Source organism: Diadema antillarum, unplaced genomic scaffold (assembly GCF_040938485.1).
Source record: "Diadema antillarum isolate AM-2024a unplaced genomic scaffold, OU_Dant_1.0 scf00000155, whole genome shotgun sequence".
NCBI lineage: Eukaryota > Metazoa > Echinodermata > Echinoidea > Diadematoida > Diadematidae > Diadema > Diadema antillarum.
In genome coordinates, this window is record NW_027271044.1 from 410,355 (window position 1) to 419,746 (window position 9,392).

The 9,392-nt window shown below is 39.4% G+C and overlaps 1 protein-coding gene across 1 annotated transcript; it reads right to left on the reverse strand.

The window, feature by feature from the left end:
• Positions 1-391: 391 nt before the first annotated feature.
• On the reverse strand, positions 392-8,831 carry LOC139722021 (uncharacterized). Its single transcript, XM_071633348.1, has 3 exons — positions 8,724-8,831; positions 3,982-4,160; positions 392-545 (listed from the first exon to the last, which is right to left on the reverse strand). Exons 1-3 carry the CDS (start codon positions 8,829-8,831, stop codon positions 392-394), a joined length of 441 nt encoding a protein of 146 aa, XP_071489449.1.
• Positions 8,832-9,392: the final 561 nt, after the last annotated feature.

The window sequence follows — 9,392 nt, forward strand, 5'->3', positions numbered from 1 at the left end:
ATCATGTATACATTCAAGTCGACAATCCTATTTATTCATGATTGAATTAGTACCATTTATTAACGAATAAAATCCTTGAGGTGTTCTGCTTTATAGTGTGGGAAGAAATTTTGACAGGGGAAAGTTAACTCACCAACTAGCTTGAAATGCATTTGCAGTGTTTGATTTTCTGATTCATTCATATGATTGTTATTACTTTCACGATAGAGATTATTTCAAACTACAGTCAAACCTGTCTTAGCGACCACCTATCTACAGCGGCCACCTGTCTATAACTGCCACTTTTTGTCTCCCTTTGGGTGGCTGCTATAGACAGGTTTGACTGTAGTAACTTTATTTCTGGGGATGGGACCCGGTGGGGATGGGAGAAGGAAATGGAGAGGGAGACAAGCTAATTTTGAACCAAAGTCTGCTGCTTTGTTGAGAGGCCGTTCAGTTTCTCCACGTATTCCAGTCGCCATTTGAATTCGTCACGATCAGCCAGTAGGGCGCCCCCAGGCGTTCCAACCTGATGCGCAGGTACAGTGATAAGAAGCACCGTCGACCTACCCCGGACAGAAAAACAAAACGACAACGATATAGACTCATTAGGATAACCGTAGGTCCCCTTCCTTCCCCGTTCGCCCATTGACTTCCACTAAGGGATGGTATAGTTTGTTAGGGTGCGGAGATTCATATTCTAACTTTATGCGAGATGATTAGAAACCACCTATTAGATATTTAAAGAGCATACAATTCTAAGAGGAATTAAAAGTTTATTTGATAAAAATCGGTTTTTGAAACGGCTGAGATATTTAAAACAAGGTAAAACAAAGTAGTCCTAATTAATGGTGGGTCCCACCTTTTATTAGGACCTCTGCGTTTTAGGATATCTCAGCCATATTTCAAAACCAATTTTCAACAAATAAACTTTGAATTCCTCTTAGAAGCAGGCGCGCCGGAAGCAGTTTTGGATTGGGGGGGGGGGGGGGGGGGGGGCAAACATTGGAGGGGGCTCAAGATTAGACCATGCATATGTTACACAATATACACATACACACACACACACACACACACGCACACACATCTATTATATATATATATATATATAAAGTGGCATACGGTGGGTCGAAACATGGGGGGAACCATAAAGTAATTTTGACGGTCTGTATGCTTGTGCGTGTGTGCGTGAGCAATAATGGGACTACAATACATTACGAAATGTGATACATTCAACAATCATTGTCATTGAGGAACATTGTAAGTTTTCCTTACATGGATTATGGAATGCCGGTGTGAAACGATCGACAAATTAAATACTGTCGGCAACATAAGGTGAATGGCATAACAATAAAATGTGAGCGAGCGAAGCGAGCGAGCTTGAAAATTTTGATATTCTACAGTTCCAAAATTGTAGCTATATTTTCGCTTTGGAAATAAATGGGGGCGCATCGGGCGCAACTGCTGGCAATAATTGGCAGCAACATTAGGAGAATGACATAGCGATTCAATGCGAGCGAGCGAAGCGAGCAAGCTTGAAAATTTTGACATTCTACTGTCCCAAAACTGGGGTTTGTAGCTATATCTTTCACTTTGGAAATTAATGGGGCGGCGCATAGGGCGCAACTGCTGGCAATTACTGGCAGCAACATTAGGAGAATGGCATAACGATTCAATGCGAGCGAGCAAAGCGAGCGAGCTTGAGAATTTTGACATGTTACAGTCCAAAAACTCCCGTTTGTAGCTATATCTTTCGCTTTGGAAATAAGGGGGGTGGGCATTGGGCGCAACTGCTGGCAATTACTGGCAGCAACGTTAGGAGAGTGGCATAACGATTCAATGCGAGCGATCGAAGCGAGCGAGCTTGAAAATTTTGACAGGTTACAGTTCAAAAACTCCCGTTTTTAACTATACCTTTCGCTTTGGAAATTAAGGGGGGGCATCGGGCGAAACTACTGGCAATTACTGGCAGCAACATTAGGAGAGTGGCATAACGATTCAATGCGAGCGAGCGAAGCGAGCGAGCTTAAAAATTGTTGACATTTTACAGTCCCAAAACTCCCGTTTGTAGCTATATTTATCTTTCGCTTTGGAAATTAAGGGGTGGGGGCATCGGGCGCAACTACTGGCAATTACTGTCAGCAACATTAGGAGAATGGCATAACGAATCAATGCGAGCGAGCGAAGCGAGCGAGCTTGAAAATTTTGACATTCTAGAGTCCAACAACTGCCGTCGTAGCTATGTTTTTCGCTTTAGAAATTAAGGGGGAGGCGCACCGGTCTCAACTCAACAAGTCATTTAGTTGGCTCTTTCCAGACCCGGGCTACCCAACCTGGTGCCCCCTTACCACTCCAATGTACAATTTTCTGATTTTGAAAAATGTATTTGTGATTGAAAGCCAAATAAAATAATAATAATAATAATAACTGCTGGATGCGAGCGAGCGAAGCGAGCGAGCTTGAAAATTTTGACATTTTACAGTCCAAAAGCTGCCGTTTGTAGCCATATTTTTTCCCTTTTATTCATATATATACATATTTATTTTATTTTCTTTGTTTATTCATTTATTTTTATTATTATTATCATTTTTTTTTTGGGGGGGGGGGCTTTTTTTTTTTTGGGGGGGGGGGGGGGGCAAAAATGCGTTTTGCCCCCCTCCCCCCACTTTTTGGATTGGGGGGGGGGCGGCCGCACCCCCCCCCCCTCACTTCCGGCGCCTATGCTTAGAAGTGTATGCTCTTTCTTATTTCATATACAGTGTATTGTGTAAGAGGTTTCTCACTATCTCACAGAGAAGAGTTGGAAACCTGAAACCCCATATCTCGACCCAAAACTATGCCATCCTTGACTTTGTGTGGTTAGAGTGCAGACTGGCTCAGCAAATCCCATAGCATTTTATCCACTCTGTTTAAGTCCCTGACGCAGAAAGGATTTATACCCCCTTCCTTCAATAACTAGCTATGACTTAGTAATCGGTCTACGTATCCTTTGCAAAGTAAGATAGGGTACAGTTTTTATCGGTCAAGGTGGTCAAGCGGTGGTGGTTTGAAAGGAAGGAGAGGGCTTGGAAGACACGGATGCCGTAAAATTTGCGCTCTCAATTCATGGGAATCCCCAACTAAGAAGGAGACTAATGGCTTCGATTCAAGTTTATGAAATTGATTCATGACTTCGTAAAATGTGAAGGTATGCTTACAACACAAACATGCCGACACTATAGTGATCAAAATATACGATGCACCGACACGTTCCAGTTTAAATCGTGGATTGTGAAATGACTGACATTGCACTATTTTCTGCGGGGCGCAGCCTCGAAGAAATAGTGCAATGACTGTCATCTCAGAATCCATAAGTTTACCTGGTACACATGTACCTCGAAAAAGTGCATGACATATTTGATTTGTAGCAGAGATGCCAAGTTCATAAAACTTTTATGAATGAGATTTTCATGACTCGGCGTTTCGGCGCTCGCGAACGAGGAGGGTGTCACCCCTCCCATGGTAGGGAGCTTCTTTGAATTATTAGCTCTTAATGATGCGATCTGGTGCATACTTAAGTGACTATTTTTTACTAATTTTGAAAGACAAAAGGGCAATATACCTTCAATTGCAACTATATCACTTGAATCCTTTGAGCTATGCTCCTTATTTTTGGCACAAATTGCAGACTTCACCCGATGCGTGAGAAAAATTGGTGCCCTGCGTGAGATCGTGAGACAGGCCCTAAATGCTTGAGTCTCACGCAGAATGCGTGAGACTTGGTAGCTCTGTTGTAGTCTACATCATGAAATTATCGAAGTCGATGAAAATGATAATAATAATATGTATTGCCTATTAATAGACACTTATACAGTGGTGCAATTAGTGGCTAAGCGGTCATTCTTTAATGGAGTGTAAATTACACACTCGTCCCCTAACCGTACATTGTACGTCATCAAACTTTCAACCAATCACCAATAGGACGAGAGAACTTCGACTGGTCCGCGCTCTCGTATCGTTTACCTCTCTGGTGGCAAGTCGAGCAGTCCCGTGATCTTAGCCGTGACTTTTTTGATGGCCTCGCGGTTGGCGTCGCGATCGAGCCAGGCCTCTGCATTGTAGATCTGGACCATCAACATGGGTTTGTGCAGGTCCGTTCCCGTGTGGATCCGCTGGTCCGTGTACAGGTTCAGGACCACACCCTGAAATTTTGAAGGTAATAAATGAAGGTACCAGGAATGTATATCATAATCAGGCATTGGTAACGCATTTTCCATTCCCTTCATTTTCCTCATGCCATCGACATGTACCATGTAAAAATGTCACAATTTGGGGTCGTTATCGGTAATATCGATTACGCTTTATGGACACCCTCCCCACACACATGTAAGCCTACATGTCTGCGCTCAAACACTTTGTGGAAGCACATTTATTAAAGGGGAGATGTTCCGTATTCTTGAGGTTCGTTAATCCAAAAAATGAAATTAATTTCGTTGATACGAAAACGAAAAGAAGGTACGTATTAACCAACCTTCGTAATTATGAACCTTATTTAATTAATTTTCGGATTGACGAACCTCCGCAAAGACGAACTTTATTTTGTGTTTGGATTAACGAACCACTGAAATAACGAACCTTATTTCATTTTCGGAATAACGAACCTTGTTCGAAGTACCGGACCATCAGAATAACGAAATGTAACCCATTTAAAGAGAGTGTGTGTGTGTGTGTGTGTGGGGGGGGGGGGTTCTGACCTGTAAAGTCTTAGAATGACAAGAAAGGAATTTCGAAAAAAGAAGGTTTGTGTCGTAAAATGAAGAAAAACACCGCACCTCGTAGTGTTGGAAGAATCTTTTTTAATCAATGGGCTGAGGGTACATTGCATATAATGCCTAAATTTCTCCCCTAATTTGTCAGTAGACTACTTGTGTCTTTTTTTTTTTACTCTGTCGCATTTCTTGCCGTTCAGCGAACGACCATGACACATTTAAGGCTACAAAAGTATACAACCTCCAGATGCTGGAGTTATTAGATTCCTTGTGCCATATCGTTCCATTTCTCGATGGACCCATAAAAATATAACACTCATGGCTGCTATATTTCATAGTTATGATTCGTATATCTCTATGTAACCATTCGTGCTGTTTTTTTGTTTTTGTTTTTGTTTTATTTAGAGGGGTGGGGGTGTTGTTGAAGGGGGGGGGGGGGGGGGCTGGGGAGGGTGACAATCTTCGACTTCATTTCCGGATCTGAGATTTCGACTGGTATACCGTATGGTGAAGAAAAGAATTTCTAAGTTGTACAGCAACAAAACAACAACAAAAACCTGAACAATACACTAGTTACTGAATGATTACAAGTCTATTTATATGTGATAAAAACCTAAAATGGCATTAGACTGAAAACGCTTTATCCGGGCGAGGAAAGCGCATGATTTAGAAACAGGACACCAAACAGGTTAGTCATCGCATTCTTCATCAGCGACCAGGATGCGATGTGATGTTAGATTAAAATCCGTTTCTGAAGCAGACATACACACAAGGGTATACGTCTGCTCCTGGTCGCATATATATATATATTATATGTGTTATATATATATATATATATATATACTGTATATTTATTTATTTATTTATTTATTTATTTATTTATTTATTTATTTATTTATTTACTTATTTATTTATTCGTTTATGTATTTATTTATTTATTTATTTATTTATTTATTTATTCATGCAGGGTAGTCCTATTCAAAGCCACATAATATAAGCCTGCTTTACGAGGGAGCCCTGCGTCAGGGCTATATGAGAAAAATGTTGATAACCGGTATGGTGATGATGATGATAATAATGATTATGATGATAGTAGTAGTAGTAATAATGATGATAATGATAATAATAATCACAATCATAACAATAATTACAGCAATGATATTGATGAGAACTATAATAACAATGGAAATAATGATGATAATGAAAATGATAATAAAACAAAGAAGAAAAAAAGAAGAAACAGGTAGAAAAAGTAACATAGTAACATTGCATTCATGCCATTTCGCACTTTTTCGAAGCATTACGTGCTGTGGAAATTGTTTAATATATCTATGACAAAACATGAAAGAAGTATGAAAATTCTCGTTGGTTTTTATGATAAAGAATGCACACACTATTTGACCCTTGCCAAATTTACTGTAGAAACACAGATCGTTGTTAATTTTTCTTTTATATTTCAATGTTTAATTTTTTATCTTTTTATTCTTTTTTTTTAGTACGCTTGATATCTATCTACTAATAAAAAAGTACTGTCTTGCATTGCTTCGATACTTCAAACAAGGAAACTTAACTAAATAATTTCACAGGACTTTCACACTCGATGTTGCTAGCGATGAGTATGCAGTATTAGAACCGAACATAATGTATCATTTATCAGGGGCCGCGGAACGGTGCTCTAGCATACAATGCTTTAACATACACCCTGTCCTCCCGGCTCCCCTCCCCCTCCCCCTCCTCCTCCCCCTCCCGCTCCCCTCCCCTCCCCTTTGATTTTGACGAGATTATAAGTACAAGTATGCGAGTGTCGGGTCGGACCCACGTTAGTATTGCAGGCACCATTCAAATGTTCTGTCCTAGTCTTGAAACAGTGGACGCAAAGGCGGGTTTGAGGATGTTCAGAGCGAGTTCACTTAAGCTCTGATCTTCGCTCCTCGTCAATGTTGACCTTATCACCCCGTCAAGCTTTTTGTAATGTAATACATGTACACAGATTCTCGTCTAGTACACAAGTATCAATTCATTCTCTCACATTTTCTGTCACCTTTTTTTCGATGGGTACGATTCATTTACTAACAAAACAAAACGGGTCTTCTTGGTTTACTTGTACAGTGTATATATCATAAGTAAGCCAAGCTGATAACAACAGACTTAATAACAGCATATGAACAGCTTGCTTCCAAAAGGCGCTATGGATTTAGCGCCTTTTTGAAGCAAGCTCTTCATATATAATATATATATATATATATATATATATATATATATATATATATATATATATATTAATATATGATGAAAACAAAGGGAAACTGACCAGAAACGAATGGTAAATCACTCAAAGTTTTCACTATACCTCTGTTGAGTCATTCGTTGTCAGAAGAAAACTGTGTCTTATTCATTTTTTATACTGTACATATAAGTAATTGTGTTTAGATTGTGATGTGCTGACAAAAAAGCGCATCAGTATAATGTCCTAATCCAGTAATCACATCATGTGCTATATCTTCGTACAATTCTCGGTGAAATGGGCGGTCAGTTATCAAAGTAGGGCCTACTATGACGTGAAGTACTATAATGTGTAGGTGCTGATAGCCTTGCGGATACATGCCAGTTCATGAAACAATAACGTAATTCGCCATCTTACGGTGTTGAACCCATCAAAATACTCGTCTCCAAAGTCGTCGAAAAGAAAATAAAAATCTCAGCTTTGCTGCTTCCTCTGCGCGTGCGCAGTATACAAGTCATTATTATAACAGAAATGTATTGGGAATTGATGCGTTGATATCAAATGAAATACCAGAACTTATTTACTAGCCTATACATAGTGCAGGACTCAAAGAGTAAGTGGTATTGGTAAGCATGATAATGATTACAAGTGTTTTATTGTTGTGGTTGTTTTAATTCTTCAATCAATAACGCCTCGTGAATTCTCATCTCAATGGATATATCATAGGGCCTACATCTTACTATCATTTCTTCTTCTTTTTTACGGGAACTTCAAAACTAGTACGAGGTCCGCATCCAGATTGTCCGTCATAGTAAAGTCTTCTTAAATTACTTAACAGATTTCTAAGATTAAGATATCTCTTGTAAAGTTAATTGAACATTTTGTTGTTTCCTGCCTAAGGGAAACGTTAATACAGCAATGTCAAATCTGTTATAAAAACATGCAAAAAGAAATATATCTTGATGGAAGAAATATATGACTTTCCTCGTGAAGCACATCAAATCAATGATTAAACAAACATGGTTTTGCTACATCGAATCTCAAGAAAACAAAATAAAACGTGAACAAGAGTCGATTTGCGTTCGTTACGAAAGATGCTATAAATACTTCTACAACATAATACATAGACGAAAGCTCAATAAACATTATTACTATATCAAAAGAAAAATTCTAAGCGTATTAAATATGGTGTATCCAAACAAGAAGGCGAATAGTCTGTTGTTCGTTTTTGTTGTTGTTTTTTTTTTGTGTGTGTTTTTTTGACGCGAGATATCCATGAATACGCGAAAACTCTTTATTGGAAAAATGTTTAACAATGACGGGTTCAAAAGCGAAATGATTAAAGAAAGGCAGCACGTAGAAAACACTAGCAATACATACAACATTCTTTGTACAGTGTATGTATGTATGTAACATGTAACATGTATAAGCGATTTATCTGACATCACTATTCATCATTTTAACGTGTCTTTCAAGATGAGGGGTATAGGACAGGTGTCGTCAACGTCAGAGAAAATTTCAATTTTCATTATGTGGTTTTGTCTGATACTGTTGGTGAAAACGTATAATTACATACATTTACGGAATTACACGCAGTTACTACTTTCTGATGGCCTGATTAGTAGTACACTGTTTTACTGTTCGGTTCGTTACGATTTTGATCTAATAACAATAGTCAACCTGAATATGCGACTTATTTTTTTTTTTTCTTGGGGGGGGGGGGGCGTGAATTCATGTATTTGTTTTTTGTCTTTGTAATCAAGTGTACTTACCCGGGGATTCTTGTTTAGCAGATCGCAGAAAAACTCGGTCAGTTCGTCAAAGAAATTGGGCGGCACTCTCTCTGCCGGAAGGTTGGTGTACATTTCGATGCACGGCATGGCGAGCTACCTTTAATGATTCCTAGCTGTCAAGTTGAAGAAGAAGAAAACGAAGAAGGAGAAAGAGAAGAAGAAGAAGAGGAAGAAGACTTTTTGACTTTTCAAAATCGTACACACTTACATCACACTTGCACATAGGCGTACCCAGGATTTTTTGGAGGGGGGTGTTCAGTGGCGTACCGTGGGTCAAGACATTGGGGGGGGGGGGGGCGCACCTCATGGAAGCAACATCAGAATTGCATAACTGTACAATTAAATGCGAGCAAGCGGAGCAAGCGAGCTTGAAAATTTTGACATTTTACAGCCCCAAACTGCCGTTTGTAGCTATATATAATAATATATGTATTTGCTTTGGAAATTAAGGGGGTTGCACCGGGTGCAACTGCTGGCAGTTGCTGGCAGTAACATCAGGAGAATGGCATAACGATTAAATGCGAGCGAGCAAAGCGAGCGAGCTTGAAAATTTTGACATTTTAAGTCCCCAAACTGCCGTTGGCAGCTATATTTTTTCGCTTTAGAAATTAAGGGGAGGGGGCGCACCGGGCGCAACTGCTGGTAATT